The 22309-nt window shown below is 38.0% G+C and overlaps 1 protein-coding gene across 6 annotated transcripts in view; it reads left to right on the top strand.

The window, feature by feature from the left end:
* The window catches only part of LOC130435766 (spectrin beta chain, non-erythrocytic 4-like), a 51925-nt gene that overhangs the window by 14275 nt on the left and 15341 nt on the right, over positions 1–22309 (top strand). For all 6 annotated transcript variants that reach the window (XR_008908847.1, XM_056766593.1, XM_056766594.1 and 3 more), the window contains exons 10-20: positions 19–136; positions 256–414; positions 567–869; positions 2565–2715; positions 3728–4598; positions 5485–5622; positions 7926–8682; positions 9642–9844; positions 10982–11072; positions 14744–14890; positions 21304–21567. Coding sequence is in view for 5 of the 6 variants with exons in the window: in XM_056766593.1 (XP_056622571.1) it covers positions 19–136; positions 256–414; positions 567–869; positions 2565–2715; positions 3728–4598; positions 5485–5622; positions 7926–8682; positions 9642–9844; positions 10982–11072; positions 14744–14890; positions 21304–21567 (3202 nt within the window). In the remaining variant the exon portion in view is untranslated. The remainder of the gene's footprint in view (positions 1–18; positions 137–255; positions 415–566; positions 870–2564; positions 2716–3727; positions 4599–5484; positions 5623–7925; positions 8683–9641; positions 9845–10981; positions 11073–14743; positions 14891–21303; positions 21568–22309) is intronic.

Below are 22309 nucleotides of genomic sequence, written 5' to 3' on the forward strand. Positions count from 1 at the left end.
TGACGGATCTTTTTCCAGGTTCCAGGAGAAGGGAAACCTGGAGGTGCTGCTTTTCACCATCCAAAGTAAGCTCAGAGCTAACAATCAGAAGCCGTATGTGCCTCATGACGGAAAACTTATCTCAGACATCAATAAGGTATGTAAAATTTAAAGCAACCGATTATAAAAGTCAAATTTACAGTAAATTATTATTATAGTACAATCCCGATTTCTGTATTATTAAATGTTTTTTGTTATTTGTTTGTTATGTGAAAGGCGTGGGAGAGATTAGAGAAGGCGGAGCATGAGAGGGGCGTGGCTCTTAGAAAGGAGCTGATTCGTCAGGAAAAGCTTGAACTTCTTGCTCAACGATTCGATCAAAAGACCACCATGAGGCAGGCCTGGCTGAATGAAAACCAACGTCTCGTCTCACAGGTGAACAAAAAAAACATTTGCGTATATTCAGTATTCGCAAATTAAAATGACTGACGACCACCAAACCTTATCGATCCAAAAATCCATAGCAGTTACTTTTGCTGTTATTGCCTCCTACATCCACTTGATCTTACCATCGTGTTTCAAACCAGGATAACTTCGGCTATGACCTGCCAGCAGTAGAAGCTGCCATGAAGAAACACGAGGCGATCGAAGCAGACATCTTGTCGTATGAGGAGCGCATCACCGTAGTGGTGGAACTGGCTTCTGAGATGGAGTCTGAAGGCTACTACGACATCCGACGTATCTCGGCACGCAAAGAAAACATACTTGGACAGTGGATTTTGCTGAAGGAGCTGGTGGTGGGACGAAAAGTCCGTCTGGAAAAGAACCTGGCTTTGCAGAAGACCTTCCAAGAGATGGTCTACATGATCGACTGGATGGAGGAGATGCAGGTTGGTCGGCTATAAGGGCTTTTTCACACTATTCTAATGATATCAACATGTTTATATAATTGTTGGGTAAAAAACACAAATGTATACATTGCAGCACACCACCATGACGCATTTTACCGGTTATCTTACCTTAATTGTCCATTAACAGTGTATTTTTTTGGAGGATCTGTTGACAGAAATGCAGTATAATATACAGGTCATAACTATGTGGTCAGATGATAACAATCGATTAATAAATCTGATTAATCACATTTTCGTTAACTCATTCATGGAAACGCAAGCAGAACTTTTAGTAGAACATAAACATAATTTAAAGAATTTATGAAAATGTTTGTATTCTCAAATGTAAGTTGGTACGAAAGAAATGTACACCTGCTTCACACCACTTGTAAATAGTACGTAAAACCGCACGTAACGTATTATATTAGTCAAGCCGATGACACTACATTTTGATGCACTGTGTATCATAATGTTATTTCACAAGTTATTTTGCCCTGTCATTAATATTTTTTTACTTTTTACTTTGGTTAAAACGCAGAGCTCGTCACTGTCCTTTTTAACACAGCCGTCCAATCACAGAGGTAAAGAGGCGGGACAAACACTACATTGACCAACCATCATACAAAACAATGGAGAATTTAATACTAATGGTTACTGCATTTTCATCTTAAATTATGTTCTTCAAAATAAGATACTATTAACAAGTAGGCTAACTGTTGCGGATATTCTAAAGCACAGCAAGCAGTGCAGCCACAACCAGCTGATTGTTTACAGAAGAGCACCAGGTATTATTTTAGCTGGCTAAAAACGCTTTAGTGGACACCGTTTAATTGACTAATTTATTGTTAAGCATCTAGCCTATTAGTATCTATCTTCGTAGGCAGGGATAATGCTAATTGTGAATGAGCGTGCATGCGTGCCCTGTTTACGAATGATTGGAATTCATTAATATACACATATTTTGCTATAAAATCTGATGTTTTCAAAGTATTTGTGAATCCAGAGGAAAATTTCCGGAAAGGTCTGTTTTACGTGCAAAATACTCAGAACTACTCATATATTTACAAATGTTTAATGAATGAGGCCCTATGATTTTATATTTACATTTACATTCTAATAATTTCACATTTAATCTCCAAATTAATGTAGAAACAACAGATTTCTTTAACAACATCATTTTATGAATGACAACATTCTGATATTAGTACCGCATATAATATCTTAAGTGTATTTTAACATAAGTAATAGTCGTTCAACTCTGAAGTACAGTATAATTGAGAGCTATCATGTCTAACCCGTAGGAAATATACCTAAATTGAGTTGAATTAAGTTTTTAAACTCTTTAAAGTCTTAAATGCTAAAATTAAAAGTGTCGGAAAAAAACAAGCAATGACTCTTATGTGTCAGCCACCGTGGTGCTTCGAAAGGAGGGAAGGATAGGTGGAGTGAGCCGTTGGTTGCAATTTGCAACCTCACCACTAGATGCCGCTTAATTTCATACACTGGACCTTTAATATACAGTTACAGAAATCTGTAAACTGCAAAAACATCTGCTTTTTACATTATAACCAAGTGCAACATCCGTCCATCACAAACGCGTTTCTACGCGTACACACATAAAGATCAACCGTAACACATACAAGACCGAACAAACCAAGATCCTTTCTTGACCAAAGTGACACATACTTATTCCAGGTTAAATTGCTGTCCAAGGACTATGGAAAACATCTTCTTGAGGTGGAGGATATGCTTCAGAAACAAAGTTTACAGGAGGCAGACATCGCTATACAGGCTGAGAGAGTTCAAACCCTTAACACTTCAGCCCTTAAATTCACCACGATTGAAGGTGAGTGTGCAGTCGTAGAAGAATAACACAATGAATATTGATTCAGGGACACTATGAGGTTAAGACGTGATGACAGATTGTGGTATGGACTACATGAAGGTTAAAGCATGATTTTTTTAAACTGAGATTCATGGGTAGGTTAGAGTGTGTAAGATGATCTAAGATGAAGATTTTTAGGTGCGCCACAAGAGGGCCAGAAGCAGCTTGTGCTCCATTCAGTATACCAGAAAAAGTTCCCTTGCATGTGTTAGATCATTTACTTATTGTAGATCAATTCTTTAATCCTCAAACTTTAATCTGGCTCATTCTGAACACTGATTTGTTTTGATTATGACACATATGACATGTGATGGTATCCAATTTTTAAATCGCAACAACTGTTGAAATTTAATTTGGTATATTGTATTATCGTGTTGTCTGCGTAGAAAGATGGTAAATTGATTTAAATTAGTAAATTCAGATAATAAAAGATGCTTATTACTTACAGTAATTTTAAGTGCACGCGATACCAATACCGAGTGTGTTCCTTACTGCGATATTTTGTATTATTGAAAACCAGCACATGTGTAAATTATATTAAAGGAATAGTTCACCTACATGATGAAAATTCTATCATTATATACTCACCCTGTTCTCATTTGAAACCTGTGTGATTTTATATCTGCAAACACAAAAGAAGATCCATAACCAAAAAACTGTTAGTCCCAGTTCGAATTCTATTGTATAAGACTTATTGTAAAACCAATGCGAGTCAAAAGGGACCAATGGTTTTTGGTTACCAACATTTAAAAAAATATCTTCTTTTGTGTTTTCCAGAAGAAAGAAAGTCATAAAGGTTTGAAATGACAAGAAGTCATGTAAATAATGACAGAATTTTCATTTTCTAGTCAAAGCTACTTCTGTAATACACTTCATAGTCCTGTACTATTTACAGAAATACACTGCTAATTTCCATCTACTGTGAGATGTGACCAATTTTTCCTGTCGTCTTCCTTGTCTTTGTGTCGATCAGGCTACCAACCGTGTGACCCTCAGGTAATATGTAACCGGGTCAGCCATGTAAACACCTGCTTGGAAGAATTAAAGCAGCTAGCTGCTAAGCGTCGCTCCGAGCTGGAAGATTCGCTCGAGCTGTGGGCCTTCTACCAAGAGGTGGAAGAATCAGAAGCGTGGATCCGGGAGAAGACCTTCATCTTGGCCACGCAGAGCTGCGGAAAAGACCTGAGCAGTGTCCTGCGACTGCTGCAGAAGCATAAAACTTTGGCCGGTGAACTGCTGGCCCACCGTGCCCTCCTTCAGCAGACCATGATGAAGGGCAAGCAGATCCTCACCCAGAAGAGTTTTGGCACGGCGGGAATACAAGAGAGACTAATGGAGGTTAAGGCAGAGTGGAAGAGATTAGAAGACCAGGCTGGTCAGAGGCTGTGTAACCTCCAAGAGGCGCTAGACTTTTTCCAGTACAGCACAGAGACGGATGATCTTCTAGCTTGGTTGCAAGACACCTACCGGCTAGTTTCTAGCGAGGACTTTGGACATGATGAGTACTCTACACAGTCTCTGCTGAAAAAGCACAGAGGTGTCCGAGACAGTATCGACAAACATCGCGTGCATGTGGTGGGCCTTCGGAAACACATGGTCACCCTGCCGCTGCCTTATCGGGAGCTGGACGAGGTTCGAGCGCGCATGGCAGAGACGGAGCAGCTCTACACAGAGGTGGCGGAGGTTGCCGTGTTGCGCCAGCAGTGGTTGCATGACGCCTTGGCTGTGTATCGCATGTTTAGCGAAGTGAATGCCTGTGAGGTGTGGATCGATGAGAAGGAACAGTGGCTGAACAAAATGGACGTTCCGGAAAGACTGGAGGACGTGGAGGTGGTGGCACACAGGTATATTTCCTGAATACAAATATGGTTTTATGGTGAATCTCACTATGTCTACACTTCGCCCTAAATTTAATGAATTCCCTTACAAAAAAGTCCTTGGAGAATAGTAGTTCTATAGTACATTCCTGCAGAAGTCCTATAGGTTTTCCGTTAGGATTTCTTTGGGAGTCCAACAGAAAGGAAGATCACTATGAAAGCTATGGGACTCATGAAGGATGTTTTGTAAGGGTTTATTCACCCCATGTCAAAAATTGACTTAATTGCAAAAAGAAGGACACCTTAATCGCATATTACGCTGCTCTGATCAAGGTGTGCATGTGCTTCTGTCAGGCATCTTAAATGCAAATTCATGGTAAACATGAAAGTCTGCAGTTTTACCATCAACACAACTCGCTGTCAACAGTATCTGCTCCTTCATACAGAAACAGCGTAAATGCGATGACAGCGCTTACCACTGTTGCGGTGGTATTTTCCAGCATATTTCTACATTCATCACCGAATAACCATAAAATATGTACACATGTCTATGTTTTGCATTTGACGCGAATATATTAAAACTATAGCCAGCAAAAGACACCTAAGGTTTATGAGATCATCGTTGGTCTTGTGTAGTATAGCAAATAATCTATAGACTAATAAAACTTTCATGTAAATGAAAGCAAAGAGGCATTTTCATGTCATGTTAACATGTTACTGCGATTAACTCATAATCTGATTATGAGAAATAATCGCATTATTGTTGTCATAGTCATTATAATAACCAAAATAATTTATTTCATTTGCTGTCGGGTTGAAATATACTGGAATGTTTTTGACAGCTTTTGTGAAAATCACACATTTAAATGCACTGATGATTGTCTGAAGTAACCAGCATATGTCTCTGTGGTAGGTTTGAGAGTTTGGACCAGGAGATGAACAGCCTGATGGGAAGGATACTCGATGTTAATCAGATCGTCCAGCAGCTTTTAGACAGCGGACACCCCAGTTCCACTGAAGTCAGGGGTTGCCAGGACCACCTTAACAGCAGGTAATACCAATAGATCTATCTGACGGGTTATTATGCTACAATTTTTATTTAAACTTGAATTATTAAAGGAAGAATTCATCTCAAAATTAAGTAATTTTTACTCACCTACAACTACATGTTTTAAGACCTCCCGGCGTCTTTGGAACACAAATAAATATATTTTAGATGACATCCGAGAGATTTCCAGGCCTCCTCATAGGTAGTAGTTGTTGTCAAGGTCCAGAAAAGTACTAAAGATGTAAGGGGTGGTCAGGCAGGCAGCAGGCAGTGGTACAAGGAAAACTCAGACTTTAATAATCAAAATAAAAGACCCACGAAGGGGAACCAAAACAGAACAATCAAACTATTAAAACAGATTCAAACTAAAATCTTCCCTTAGGGGGGCAAAACAGAGAAAAAGGATAATATAAACAGGAACTAGGCAGGGTCTAAAGTATATGACAAGACGAAGCAAAACGAAACCGCACATGACAGCAAACACAAGAGGTGAGACAGGAGAATGCATGGCCATCATAAACAAACAATGACCAATCGCTTCCACACAAAACTCGTGGGGCTGTCATGACCCTGCCACAAGACTAGAAAAGCAAGACAAGATGAGGCAGGATCATGACATAAAGGGCATTGTTAAATTGGTCCATCCACTCATAGTGCCTCAATTGAATTTTTTTGAAGCGCCGAAGTGCTCTCGTGAACGTGCACCATAGGCTGACATGACTGAGGAGAATATATTGATTAAAGTCGTTATTTTGGGTTGTTTCTGCACATAAAGTATTGTCATCAATTCCAAAAAATATATTGAGCTATAATGAGCAGATGGACCAATTGAACAATGTCTTTAGTACTTTTCTGGAAGTCTTCATAGAGTGCTTCAAAACAATTAAATTACTGTAAGGAACCATTTTTGGTTCCCCAAAAGAACCATTCACTCAAAGGTTTTTATAAAAAACATTTATTTTAGTTTTTTATAATCTAAAGAACCTTTTATTACACTACAAAGCAAAACGTTTCTTGGGTTCTTTAAGGAAAATGTAGTAAAAAATGCACAGTTTTCAGAGTGTATGCACTGTATATCTCCATTACTCCTTAAAAAATCCAAGTGACCCACTGTTCTAGAGCCATTATTTATATGTTTTCTTCTATTTAGAAATCCCTTCATGTCCCTGATACTGTTGTTATTGATCATGTTTAATACATGTCTCTACACAGAAACATGGAATGTCATCATCTTTTAAAAAAAGAGCAGCTAGTTTCTCATGCTTTCACTGAAACTAGCAGCTGTGACGTATGTGTGAAAAACTCCTGCGATCAGTTTTAGGCCGACCTTGGCATAAATAGCGCCTCTCAACTTGCTGCCATCTGCTGTGGCTGCCACATACAGAGCCCGCCTGACCTGGCGTAATACACAACACACTGTGGGCCAAGCCCAAACACATTCACTCTGTGTTTATCATTACTCAATATTAATCTCTGTTTGTTACATTACATTACGTTACATTACATTCTGCGTGTTATTTGTGATGTTTTGTCTTAGGTCCTGAACTGTGGCTTGTCAGTGTGTCCATGTTGTTTTCTCATGTGTGTGTTTTTGTGGGTGGGTCCATCATGTGTGTGTTATGTATGAATCAAGAGTGTTGTTTATGCTTTTTGGAACAGAGTCATTTTTATTTTCTGTGAATATGGGAAAGATGGATAAATGACCGAATAAACTGCACATTAAACTGGTCAAAGTGAATTATTAGATATTAAATAATCCAGCATTTAAAGACGGATTGGTGATGGTTTGACAATTGAAACTGAGTGTTTTTCCAAACAATATCTCACATTTTTAGGCCATTTGTCTTAGAAGTGAAAATGTATGTAAATGTTACATGCACTTCAAAGTTTAGCCAATATGTTGGATTAGACTTGTAAATATGTGTCCTTAAAAGGACAGTTCAGACAAAATTAAAAAAAGAATTATAATTAATTACCCTCATGTTGTTCAAAACCTGTATATGTCTCTTTCTTCACTGGAACACTAAAGAATATATTTTGAGAAATGTCAAAGTGGTTTTGTGTCCATACAATTGAAGTCAATAGGGGTCCAGTGTTGTTTGGTTTCCAACATTCTTCGAAATATCTTCTTTCGAAGAAATAAAATCATACAGGTTTGAAATGACGAATGATGAAATAATTACCATTTTGGGGTGAACTATTCCTTTAAACATATACAGACTAAAAAGCAACAGTCCATTTTGCTTTATACAGAATGTAAGCTAACTTCCAGACAATAGTTAAATCTCTCTGCCTGTATGTCACAGGTGGAATCGTATCGTTGAGCTGGTTGAGCAGAAAAAAGATCACCTGGACTCAATCCTGCATATCCAGAACTACCTGCTGGAATGCACAGAGATCAAGTCACAGATTCAGGAGAAACGGAAAGCCATAGATGCCACACAGTACGTGGGCAGTGACCTGGGCAGCGTGCTGGCACTGCAGCGACGTCTCTCCACCATGGAAGGAGCTCTGGCGGTTCTTGAGCCCAAACTCATACACCTTCAGGAGGAGGCGGAAGAGCTCGCGACGTCACATCTGGACAAAGCGCTGGACATCCTGGTGCCTTTTGAGGGCATCAGCGTTGAATGGGAGGAACTGAAGCGAACCTTGCAAGGTTGCGAGGACTCCTTAACCGTCGCCGGTCGGCTGCAGCAGTTCATCCAAGACTTGGACTCGTTTCTCACCTGGTTGGTACAGACTCAGACCGTCGCTGCTTCAGAGGAGCTTCCCAACGTTTTGGAGGACGCCGAGCGCCTCATAAACCAACATGCAACGCTAAAGGAGGAGATAGGGAGGTATGAAGAAGATTATGAACGTCTTCAGGCTGTGAATGAGCTCTTGGAGTCTGAGGAGGCACCATTACCTCATGGAGCCCTGCAGCAGTGGCTTCACAAGCTAGATGTGGGATGGAACAAACTACTTGAGATGTGGGAGAGCAGGAGAGAGGTGCTTGTTCAGGCTCACATCTTTCATCTTTTCCTGAGGGACGTCAAGCAGGCCGAGGCCTTCCTTAATAACCAGGTAAAGCCTGTTAAATCTCGCTCTGTGTCAGATGCGTGGTCTTCTCAGATGCACATGTTCCCCATATTATTGTCTTCCTTTTATTGTCATACTACTGACTGTCTTTTCTTTAAATTGTGTACATACACGCTCATAAATCTCATTGAAGATTGTTCTTACCTATGGGTTCAGAATGAGGACACAGGGGCGGATGTGACTGATGGTTCTAGGGTCACATCTATAAATGTCAGGAGCATGTGGGCAGTTTAAGGTCATCACTCAGTTTTAATTCTGAGACATTCGCTGCTTTATGTTGCGCCATCGCTTCATAAATATCTTGAATGCAGTTTAAATGTCAGAGGTCATGCATTTCTTTAACCCTGTCTAGATGTGTGTTCTGCCTTGAGTCGCTTTTACTTGAAGCCTGTAGGCACAGAATAAAACTCTTACTTCTTATAAACTAAAAACCATAGGATATGGTAATCATTCAGTAACATGCTTTACTGTAAAATTGTATCATATGTAAATACCGCGAGAGTGTTAAACACTTAAAAGTGTTTAAAAGGTTCTTCACAGCGATGCCATAGAAAAATGAAACAGAAACTTTTGTGAAACAGAAAGGTTCTTTGGATGTAAAAGGTCCTTAATGGAACCATTTAGACAAAAAAGGTTCTTCTATGGCATTGTGAAGCACCTTTAGACTGAACGATTTTGAAGTAAATATCATTGCCATGGTTTATTTTGGGTTACAATGGTTGTCATAGATAATGCAGGCTGTTGCAAGAAACTGACTGGATTGAATTCAAAGAGATTTTTGCCATTGATGTATATGGGAGCGTGTGGTTTATTTTAAGTGTCTGTTATTGCATTATCAACGATGACTCGCCAGTTGAAGTCATTATGGACTTGCTTTTAGTGTAATCGGTCTGTCTTCATATCTTTTTGTTTTGTATTACACTCATCTCTTCGTCTCTCCTCAGGAGTCAGCATTGGCCCATGTGGAGCTCCCCACCACAGTGGAGACGGTGGAGGCGGCCATAAAGAAACACAAGGACTTTACCACCACCATGGAACTCAATCTGCACCGCATCAAAGCCGTCATCGAGGCTGGAGAGAGTCTCATCAGTCAGAACAACATCTACTCAGAGCGAATCAGAGAGAGAGTAGACCTGCTCGCCAACAGGTAAAAAGTACAGGATTTGCCATATTACAGTGTCATTCTCAGGAAATTATGTCAGATGTGCCTTAAAAGTTCAGGACGTACTCTACCATATAAAATAATTAAAACCTTATGTTTCTTAAGATCTTAAAAATATTTTTCTAGGAAAAGGGTAGATACTTTGATGATGATATAATATAACAGTTTTTCTGATATAATATTTTTTCAACTACATAATTCAGAGAATTACTATTTTTATAAAATGTGAAATAAATATAAATAAAGAATGTACTTTTTAACAGCAGTGTATAAATGTTGTTCCACGCAAAAAGAGATCTATGCATCAGGAAAACTTGTTTTTGCTGTCTATTTTATTATTATTTGTAATAAGACAATTCCAGCGTTATGGACGTGACATAAAAATGCTACGAATTTGTTACGATTACATTGAACCATCTGTTTATATTTGCCTGAAACCCTTGAAGGTATTCTCTAAACATAAAAAAGTCAGTCTATGAAAAAAAAAAGGATGAGGTTTTTGAGAGACGATTAACTTTGTAGGATTTCTGTAAAATAAAATGCAAAATCCTGAAGCAATAATACCCAACGAATGGAGAAGAGATGCTTCTTTATAGAACATAAAATAGTTACTTTATATTCATTTTCATGTGTCCATTTATGAGGAATATGTAGCGTTATGGATTTGGCAATCCTTATAATGGCACTCACCTGACTATGAATATACATGCACAAAAAATAAAACATTTTCACAGAATTGCCCAATACTGTTAATTTGTGTTTGTGTTGTACTGTATTTGTACTGTATAAAATTTTAGTACTGTATAAAAAACACCTTTTAGTCCTCCAATGACAAATGCATTGCATTGTGGGAAGTTGCAGCTGCTTCTATAGACACAATTGCATTTACATTTTTTTTCATGGAGATGTAACAAAGAGACTCACTCACAATCCACAGTTACTAATCTAAATGCAGTCTCGGTCGGAAGCGTGAAATTTGATTTTGAAGCATGTTTGTGTATGACATCCGTTATGGCCCAGTCTACTCTCAGTTTTAAACAGAGACAATGCTGTAAAACAGTTAAAAACATTAACAAAATCTAGTAGTTTCTAATGTTTTTTGTCTTTATGTGCACCTAACAGAGGACACCAGAACCGAACACTCGCTCAGCAGTGGCTTAATAAACTGAATGACCAGTGGGAGCTCCAGAGGTTCCTGCAGGACTGCCACGAGGTACAAAATAAAAATAACACAACCTAAAAACTGTGTTTTACCTAATATACATACATATTTGTAATAGCCAGGAATGTGTCATATTTCACATATATATTTATTTATTTATTTAACCGATTTGTGGTGTTAGCATGATGTGCCATCTGGACATATACAGTATATATTATATATGAAGAGATCGTTTTTAAAATGAGATAACTCCTTTAAATATTTTTTTTTGTCTTTATTTAAGTTTTTTTGTGTAAGTAAGCTGTATTTTTGAGTTATTTTTTCTTCAATCAAAACAAACCAACTGCAGTTTGATTGATATGAATTGGTATGCACTAAATAAAAACATGATTTTTTTATTTTATTATTATCAAATGAGTTGTCTCATTGGAAATATACTCTTCATATACTGTATGTACATATAAGCCCACATTTATATAGTCCGACTTTATTTTCGTTTTCCAAAGATTGGTTTGTGTAATATTTAGTTTATGCGTGGGATTCTGAATATCTGAGTATTGTGTGTACTAGCATGGTTAAAGTAAATGAGGACAAAAAGTTGCTCGGTTAGGAGGCTTGTGAGAGGAGGACCATTTAGACTTTGGCTGTTCCTGTCTTCTCATGATCAATAATTCAGCACGTCTCCTCATCACTTATTCAGCCGAGAGAACTTCAGCAGTGTATGTTTGTGTGTTAGCTGAGAGATCGCTGCCTCGACCGAGAGATGTCAAACGCATGCACAGACTGAGAACTGAGAGGGTCGTGTGTGGACATGGCTGTTAATGCTTGTTAAGATGAATGTTATTCTGTGCTAGGTCATGTTCTAGGTCTTTAGAATCAGAGGTCCTCGTGCACTCTGCTTTGTCTGGGCAATATCAAGTAACGCAGAAACACACAGTAGAGTACAATATATGAAATTTGTTATATAGGGATGGAATGCGTTTCGCTGTATATAAGCATTAATATGGCTATATACGTACACTACCGGTCAAAAGTTTGGGATAACCCACTCTTTCTTTTTTTTTCCACATTTTAGAATAAAAGTTATACAGTTGTAACTCTGGGAACTATGTTCTGACAAAAAGCATTCAAAATAAATGATCTCCACGTTCTATTTTAGCATTTCAAAGTAGTCCCCCTTTGACTAGAATTTGAAAAATCGTTCTCTAGGTATATTATAAGCCAGCTTCTTGATATCTCAACCTGGGACACTTTTTAAACAGTATTGAAGGAATTTCCATTTATGCTGGACTCTAATTGGCTGCTTTTTATTCATCATTTTGTCAAAGTCATTTATTTCAAAAATATTTTTTTATAAAAATGCAGTTTTCTAGAAAGAAAATAATATGTTGGCACAATTATATTTTTGAAATTGAAATTGAAACAAACACCTCCAGATTTAAAGATTTTAAGGGTTAAGAGAAACCTTTCTGCTTAGTGATCCCTAACGTTTGACCGGTTAGTGAGTATGTTTGAAGTACCGCTGCTCGATTATGACAAAAATCGTAATCACGATTATTTTGGCCAAAATTGAGATCCCAATTAATTAACACGATTACTCATTACCATTAAGAACAGCATAGAAAACTGAAATTACTTCCCTTTAAAACTGTGAATTCAACTGAAAAAATACGATAAAAAATAAATACATATAATCCTGTGGATTTATTCTACAAGAAAAGAGAGGATCCATGCAAGATGGAATGCGGCACAATATTGTTTTACCCCGATTATTATGTTTTTGTAATTGTTGAAGGTCAAAGTTGACGATGACGATTAATTTTCGAATACTTGCACAGCTCTAGTTTGAGTTCTCGAATATAAGATGGCAAGACTAAAAGTCTTAGGTCCAATAGTTTGTGAAGTAAATCTGTCTTGATTTAAGAGTGTGTAGATATTTGTACAAGAAAACAAGACAAAAATGCTTTTAAAGTGTAATATCACAGTTATTTTCTATACTGGTATATTGTGACACCTTATTTTGAATCAAAGACATATTACAGATTGCAGACGCATATTGCAAAGCAGTTATTAGGAAATGGCTTTTTGTTAATGCTTGTGACCAGTGAGTGCTCTCTGGCCTGTGATGAACAGTATGGGTTCCCCCGAGATGGCATTGATGGGAAGCTATGAAACTTTTTTTGTGAATCATTTGTGAATGATCCAAGACACATACTGTTTCTGGGATTTACCAGAACTTGAACATTCTTGAACATTCATTGTTTGGAGGGGGACTGTTTCTGTGTATCTCCTCCCCCTGCTTTAATGGCTCATCCCTATTCGCTAGAAAACCCTAGTTGTCCTTGTGACGCCTGTATCTACGTATGCGCTCTCTCTCTCAGCATGGCTCGCTCCCCCTCCCTCACGTCGGTCTCTCTGCATGCTTTTCTCTCTCTCATCATTCGGATGCTGCAGCTGCTAAAACTGGGACTTTCTTCGCTCCGGTATAGCGGCTCTGCAGTATTGAGTAGAGCTTGCATTACAAAACAAGAGGAGGAGAGAAAAGAGGGAGACATGAGGATGAAAGAAGACAATATGGATTTGCTCGAGACGCTGCACAAACGGGGTGAAGAGCCAGTCTGGATGCTCTGAGGAGGGGGGGGGAAAAAGTCCCCACATCCTCCCACTTGACAGTCTCTCCAACGCACACTCTCTCTCTTTCACTCTGTCCGTGGTTAGCATTTGTATCATCAATAATCACCACTACTGGACTCATTTCTCTTATTGTTCCTTTAACTCGATCGGTTGCCTTCAGGTTTTTCATACAACGGATTTATGAGCAATTTGAGGATTTTTATGGGACTATGTCTTGAATCTTTCATTCAGCGCTGTGTGTGGACTGTGAACTCGTTCGTGTTTCGGTTCACCTGGGCTTCAGGTAAACAATGTGGATTTGGGAACTTCGCTGAATATTCACAACCTAATTCACGTGGTAATTCTAATAGGTTTTTAGGGCATAACTTCTGGGTAGTTGCAACATGTTTTTTCTCAACATCAACTTGTTTCAAGTATTCTTTGTTTTATAAGTGCTGTGAATGTTCGCCATTTTGCAATTTTACTGTTTTGTTGTCGAATAGTCCTGCGTTGTGAGAAATGAAAATATGACGCACAAATGAAGAGTTTGTTTTTTCAAAAATCATGTCTTTTATTATGTAATCATGTTTTTATCGCGTTTTAATGTGTTATTAGGCTGTATTTTTTTTCATTGTGTCTTAAATCAAAACAAACTTCAGTTTGATAAATATTAATTGGAATGCACAATAAAACCCCGGAACCAAATTCTTCAATTATTTCATGCAGTATAGCACAACACCATGAGACATGCTGGGCATTACAGTAGTTTGTGAGTGGGAAGGTTATTTTAATTGAGTTTAGGAGTTGTTTTACTGTTTTAATTTGTTTGTCTTCATTTTTATATAACGTCAATTTAGTTTTTATGTTGGTTCATAAAGTCTCTTAATGCACATTTATAGAAACGAAAGATGTTACAGTACATAATTGCCCTAATCAAAAACCATCAAGGTGTAAAACCATCAGCAGTCCTAACATATATTGTACACATCCTATATATATTTATGCATATCTATAGATATACAATATAACATGCCGCTTTCAAACGTTTGACATGCTGGTGTTTATTGGGACGGTGTGAACTAGTCTTAACATGAGAATGTGTTTCACAGATTGGTGACTGGGTGGCAGAAAAGATGCTAATGGCTCGCGACACCTCTCGTGATGAGACTCAGAAACTTCATAAGAAGTGGCTGAAACATCAAGCCTTCATGGCAGAACTTGCTCAGAATAAGGAATGGCTGGACAAGATCGAAGACGTAAGTACATTGGGTTATTCATAGTACGTTTTGTAGGGATATTCATGTATATACATGCATTTCGTGTGATGTTGCGATCATGCCAGGAGGTTTGGTGCTATTCTTGGCTTGAAAATCACAGTTGGGCACCTTTAAATGAAAACACACAGCTAATAGTCTTTCACTGTTGACTCATATTCTGTTACGTATAGTCAACGAGAGGCGGTAATCAGAGATGGCAAAGCATTTAAGAGGGATGAAATTCGCTGAGTGTATCATTTGCAATCAGTGGTACACAAAGACTTTCTACATTGTATTGCTTAAAAACAACTGTGGGGTTGTATAGAATATGTCCAATGTCCTGGTACAGATGTTTAAATGATTAATCTTTGTGAGGCAAACATCACTTTTACTGTTGCTCATATCTGTGGTTGACGATTTGACAGGGTCAGTTTTATGGTCAAGTTAACCTGAGAACAGTAAAATCAGATTGAAACAATGATTGGACATGTGTTTTACATTGTGTGCTTCTATGCGTATGCAAGAGAGGGAAAGGCAGATTTTTCTGCTGTGACCTAGTATTTTCTGTAGACGGCTTATTGCTTGGGACCTATTTTGCTGTCATATAACCTTAAACTAGTTACCAGGAATAGAAATATGCTGAACCGTGCTGGCTTTATATTTATAAGAGTGCCCTGGATTCATGTACCACATTGTAGTTTTCTGTTGAATTAAGCCTGTCTGGACATTGCACATTTCGATTGCTTTATATGATTATCGTAAACATGATGGTTTCACACATTCACAGTATTCACACGATTATTAAGTGCTAATTAAAAAATTGACTTGACACATGTTTTTTTGGAATCGCTCATTGTGTTGTTGACACCACACATGGCAGACCGATGCCATCAGTTACTGTTATAACAGTAATTCATTTTTTTAGATATAGCAGATTTAATGTCAATAAAACAAAAACATTAACCGAGCAAACGTTTGTGGAATTATAACTGCTTTTTAGTTATTGCCGGTAAGTTGCATTTACTTTCGGATACATGGCATTACATTTACGTATTTAATAAAACGTATAGCGTGTTTTCGCAAAGTCCCTTCTCTCTCACGCATAAAACACTGTATTTAAAGTCTCTCATTTAATTTGTTTTCTTTTGAAGACAATGTACTACGTTATATTTCAAATATTTATTCTCATGTCGCTGATAATGTACGAACGTATAAGTCTGAAGTATGTCTCGAAGCTACATGAAGTAGTCAAGTAGTCTATTGCACTATGTCTAAATAATTGTAAAGGGATAGTTCAGCCAAAAAATGATGTCATCATTATCTCACCTTCATGTTGTTCCAAATCTGTATACATTTTCTGATGAACACAGAAAATATATTTGGAAGAATGCTTGTAAACAAACGGTCCTTGGACCTCATTGACTACCATAGTAGGAAAAATTACCTTATCATTTTCTGTGGAACACAAAAGAAGATATTTTAAAGAATGTAGGACAGGAAACAGTTTTTGGGCACTTTTGACTTACATTATAACTGTTCCTAATATGGTAGTCAATGGGGTCCAAGAACTGTTTGGTTACAAGCATTCTTCCAAATATCGTTCTCTTTGTTCAACCATGTATACAGTTTGGCATAACTGGAGAGTGAGTAATTCATGACAGAATGTTCATTTTTATGTAGACATGTCAAATTGATGGTCAATCATAGTTATTACTTCACACCGCACCCTGTGGTTCAATCTTAGTTGTCAACAAATGATTTCAATATATTCGAGATATTTCATTTCAGGAAATAACATGAAGCAAATAATATATGCTTGTATTTTCCAGTAAGGAGTGATGTGCAGCGATTCACCCTTGAAATGGACATGTGCGTTATAATTACAACATGCTGTTTTGACTGGTTCTATTCCAGTGTCACTAACCTGGCAGCTGTCAGAAAAAGCTGCTTTGCCAAGTGAAGGGGAGGGAGAGTATGTATCTGTTGCTAGGTAACGCTCTCCTCAACATCCCCCACACCCCCAAGCTCCCATGTGTGAAGGTCATTTGTACTCCCTCATACATTTATTCAGCTCACAGGAAATGATGAGATGCACTTCCAGGTCAGGTGGAAAATGAAAAGCAAGATTTACAGTGCATTATATTATTATATTATACTCCTGTACAACATTTTTGTTTTTTGTTAAAAAGTACATATACATGCAATATGTGAGGAAATATACTTTATACAGAAATGTATAAAGCAATATTCAGGTAACGTCTACATTTTACATTTGGATGTTATTTATTAGTCAAATATTATGTCAGCTGTTAAAATATAGTATTTGATTTTCCTTCATTTTAGACAGAGATAATGGAATGTTTATCATGACAGGGGTTTAATAAGTAAACAAATTTTTGTTCAATTAACAGCATAGAGTAACCTGCACGGCTTAATTTAAAAGCCTGGGCAAAGAGTTATCAATGTGATCTTATTCTCTCTCTTTTTCACTCTCTCGCTACTCTCTCCTCGTGTCCGTATTTTCTTTCAGCCTTGTTTTCTGAAAGGAACAATACTGGGTTTTAAGGAGCATCTATTGACAAAATATAAAGATCTTACATAATGAAGCGTTATGTTTCTAATACCTCAGAATACGTTGTTTATATCTTCATACATTGAATTTGCCGACATGTTTTGTACAGCAGCTCTTAACAACTCTACACAAAAGTTTCCTCTCTCTGCGATATAGTGGTGAAATGGATCGCGGATGATCCGTAGGGATCGTACTCTACGGTTTGGAACGCATGTGACCCATGGATTAAATATAAATTTATTCTTCAGTGAGTTACAGATTAAAACATGCTCTCTCTACAGGTTTAGCGCCAACGCACTCTCGCTCTCTCTCTCTCCAGTATCTGGACGAGTACAATATTATAGCGGTTCCAGATAAACAATGATCCTCAAAACTGCTCCGTAACACAGCTGAAATTAGAACAAAACAACAACATATCTCGGTTCTAACAAACAGAAAAAACAATGTTACTCACATACTTGTCCGAATCAAATCAAATCACCCTCATCCTGATCTTTCTTTCCAATGACTCTCTGCTGGAAAGTATCTCTGCTAAAAGCCTAAAAAACTGGAAAGTCTTTATATTATTAAAGAAAAGATTAGATCAAAACCTCCAGTATTTCACAATATATCTTTGAATTTTATTCTTTGTTATACTTTCTGATATCAAAAATTGTCCTGAAAACTTATTTTTTACAATAGCATATTATCCCTGGCATTCTGCCAAAATACGTTTCCTGAGGGATATTTGTTTTGGTACACACCCCTGAGAGTCAGGCAAACAGCTGTGCCTGGGGTACAAATTCCCAGAGCAATATGGTACTTCACGGGTTTAATATACTGTGCATCATTGGTATCATTTGTATATTCTTTTATAAAACATGGTTTGCTGGTTTTTCTCCATGTTAATGATGGTAATTTCAATCATCTGACATCATCTTGTGCATATAAATTCACATTGACCGTCTCTTGACTGATACTTTAAGAGTCTTATATTGTGACTTAACAGACACTCAGCCTAATTCGTTCTCTGCAACCCACCTCTGTTACACCCATTCTTATCTCAAGTGCACACTCTTCCATGTATTGCCGTCACGGTAAAGTCAAACAGAAGTCAACGATCTGACTGTGCACACGCAGTGCATGATGGGAGTGTTCAGGATGGATTCCTAAGGAGGAAAAGAGAAGAGAGCCTTTAGTCATGAGAGCGATGTTACATAAAGCTTCTCTCAGCAGCATGTCTAACCTTCTTTTACCATGTAAATCAGTTCTACTGTAGCTCGCTATAAAAACACCCCAGTCCACATTAGACTAACACATCTGTCAAATGCAAAAATGTTCATTTGTATAGTAATGAAATTACAAGTGTGAAACATGACGTAACCCAAGGATAAAAGGTTTTGGCCAGGGTTAAATAAATTGTATTTTGCCTTAATTAGATAACACAATATATTTCTCGATACACATATCTATCCATGGACTTCAGATAGCCTGTGATGATTGGACGTCGGCATGTGTATGCGCGTGGGAAGCAGATGCGGGCCGGTCTGATTCCTCTCCTCATGGGCATCATTTCCATGGTCACCGTTACATGGCTATACCCACTCTACTCCCCCTCACCCAATCCTGACTGAGAGAATGAATTATAACAGTCTGATATACTGGGGGAGGGGAGACAGGACATGTGGGTTTGTGTGGAGATCAGGTGTGGGACTGTTCTGCACTCAGTTTTGAGACCTGGGCACCATCGGCCACAAAATAATCAGTTGAGCTACAAAAACTGAAACGCATGGTTATGATGGTTATAATATTTAAGCAAATTTTGGAGGTGCAGATGAGAACATGTGGAGTTCAGCAGTTTAACAATATGTCGTGTATGTGCTGAAGCATTTGCTGTCATGGTTAGTTCAGGGATCTCTGTCTTGAGCTGATCTGAGAGCCGACGCAGGTGCAGGCAGACTGTGGTCATGTGACTCATGATGTAGCGCAGAGCTAAAATTTGCTGTGAACACTGAGATGTGATAATGACTAGTTAGTCAGAGAACTCTCAGATTAAAGCCTCTCAATGTATTTTTACACAAGCGCTTTTACTGTTAAACGCAGGATTGAGGATGTCAGTGTCACAGTTGACTGCGCTACATCTCTTTCAGTTGTTGGAATATTTTGGTATTTCTGAAGCATTGACGTTAGAAAAGGGTATTTCTGATTTGATGTAAAATGCCAGATAACAATTATTTGAATACTGCTGTTTATTACTTTGTCGACCAACCATAGTCCATGGTCTTCTGACTAAAATAAAAGTTTCATCCTGGACTGCCCTTAACTACTAGCCTTTTTTTGTTTATCAGTCTGGCAAGTGTCTAATTATATAACTATTTATAATTTAATTAATTTATGTTAATATTTATTAATATTATTATTTTATTGTATACTAATTGTATTCAATTGACGATTTGTTGAATTTTGTTGTATGTTAATTTGGTTGAGTGGGTCTTGTATCCAGTACCTCATAGATGAAGTTTTTTTTGTAGGCTTAAGCCCAGATTATAGTTCCCTTTTTACAGGTACCCGAGGGACAGCGCGTGACGCACCACCAGATTCTTGTTACTTAAAGTACGCTCAGGATGGGCAAGAACATTCCATTTCTTGCAGTAACCCCCAGGCGGCAACCGTGTTATGGGAGCGTCTATTCAATGTAGTTGAAGAAAACCTGATCCCTGTAGGCCCGGAGAGATATTGCAAAATGTCGTAATGCATGTACACGTTTGAGTAAATAGCAGTATGATTGCAAGGCTGTGCGTGCGGCAGTACACGTACGCTCACGTACACGTAAAAAACTAAGCTCATACATTTGAGGCCGCAATACAATGAGCATAAGGAAAAAGCTAACACATTGGTATAAACAGACTGCATTTAAGGTCGCTCGATATCAACGTCACACCAACCAAGCCTCCGACAACTCTTTCAAACTTTATTAAAAATGTGTTCCCTGGTAATGAATTACTCTGTGAATGAATCCGCATCTACCTTTTAAGGGATTTATGCCAATGTTGCATTATTTGCGCGCTTTATTTGAGCAATGACGTCTAGCATCCCCTCCAAAGGAAGCTTTCGCTTTTAGCAACTTGTTTGCAATCGCCGCCTTTGAGACACAGTAAGGCTTTACAAAACCACAAGTGGGTTATAATTGGTGTGTTTTATGTCATAGAATAAAAGGTGAAAATATTTAAAGGTTTTGTTAACGACAGACCATATTTCAGGCGCTTTACCCAATACCCATTCAAAAAAAACATTGACTTTGGGGCGATGGAACCCGAAGTCCTAAAATGCAAACTCGCTTTCAGGGTTTGCACACAAAAATACATCATCTCTGAGGTACTACATTTTTGTTGCATTTAGAGAAAACGTTTTAGAGACTCTAGTGGTTGAGCTTGGTATCGCAGTCTATATATAAAAAAATGATTCTTCTCGGTTTCTTTGGCTTATCAGAAATAATCTGCGGGTTCATTATTTGTGAGTGTGCACAGAAAGTAAAGTTGTTGCTTTGTAACCGTCTATAAAAATGTGTTCTTACATTTACACATCCATTAGTCGTCCATGATTATTGGCGGAAGGTAATAATCTTAAATATCGTTGTTTATATGTGACTTCATAACGGATTATGTCAAAGATTTTGTTATGCGTTTATTATGTCTACGTCACCGTTTTGGTTCACCCAGTTCTGCCTCAAAAATGATTGGTTTGCAAATTAAACATCATGTTAATACAGTTGGCTGATTTAGATTATCCACCTTCTCATTCTCTCTAAAAACAAAAAATCGAATTCGGTCTCAGATTCATCTTCTCTTTCTCATGTTCACAGGAGGGCCAGCGGTTGATCCAAGAGAAGCCGGAGCTGAGCTCGCTGGTCAAAAAGAAACTGGAGGAGATCCGTGAGTGCTGGCAGGATCTCGAGAGCACCACCCAAGCCAAAGCCCGGCAGCTGTTTGAGGCCAACCGGGCCGACCTACTCGTGCAGAGTTACTCCAGCCTGGACCAACGACTTGAGCATCTTGAAGGACAGCTGGCACATGTGGACTACGGGCAGGATCTGACCACCGTCAACAAACATCTGAAGAAACTACAGGTCTTTAAATTATTCACTATATCTCTACTGTTTTTAGACATCAAGACACTTATTACATCACATGCATTTTCCAGACCTATTTTTATTTTTGATCTTTCAAGTTGAATGATTTCCAACATTAATTTAATTTGTTCTTTATTTCCTACTGTGCCGAAGACTTTTGTTTTTCTTTATCACTGCTGCGTTTACTGGTAATGTGAGCCTCATCATTGTCCATCATATAAGTGTGAATCATCTCACTGGTGTGGCTCTCCTCTATGACAGCATGCCATGGCTCTCAGCTGATCTGAATTCAGTTTAAGCACTGTCCCCAAGTCACTCCATCCACATCATCATCATGGGTATTGTAGCACCTTTATTTGCATTTCTTTATTTGCCCACCTCACTGTGTTTCTTTCTAGACATAACTATATAACAATCCTTTGATCTGTGATGGGAATATATCACAGTGTACAAATTTCCAACAGGTTATATATCACATGTCTATCATAGCTTGAGGTCTCTGTATCCTTTGAAGTGTGCCTGTGTGTATTTGTATGGGTGTGCTTTTATTGTGTTCGATTTATTTTCTTTGAAACATCACAATATTTAAAAATGTCACTGCAAAAACAATAATGATTTTCTGAAGAAAAAATCATTGTCTATCCATATAGTGCGTGGTATTCCGATCCTAATAGGATAGTTCACCCAAAAACCCGTGTCATTCCAAACCTCTATGACTTTCTTTCTTATGCAAAACACA

Source organism: Triplophysa dalaica, chromosome 14 (genome assembly GCF_015846415.1).
Source record: "Triplophysa dalaica isolate WHDGS20190420 chromosome 14, ASM1584641v1, whole genome shotgun sequence".
Classification (NCBI taxonomy): Eukaryota; Metazoa; Chordata; class Actinopteri; order Cypriniformes; family Nemacheilidae; genus Triplophysa; species Triplophysa dalaica.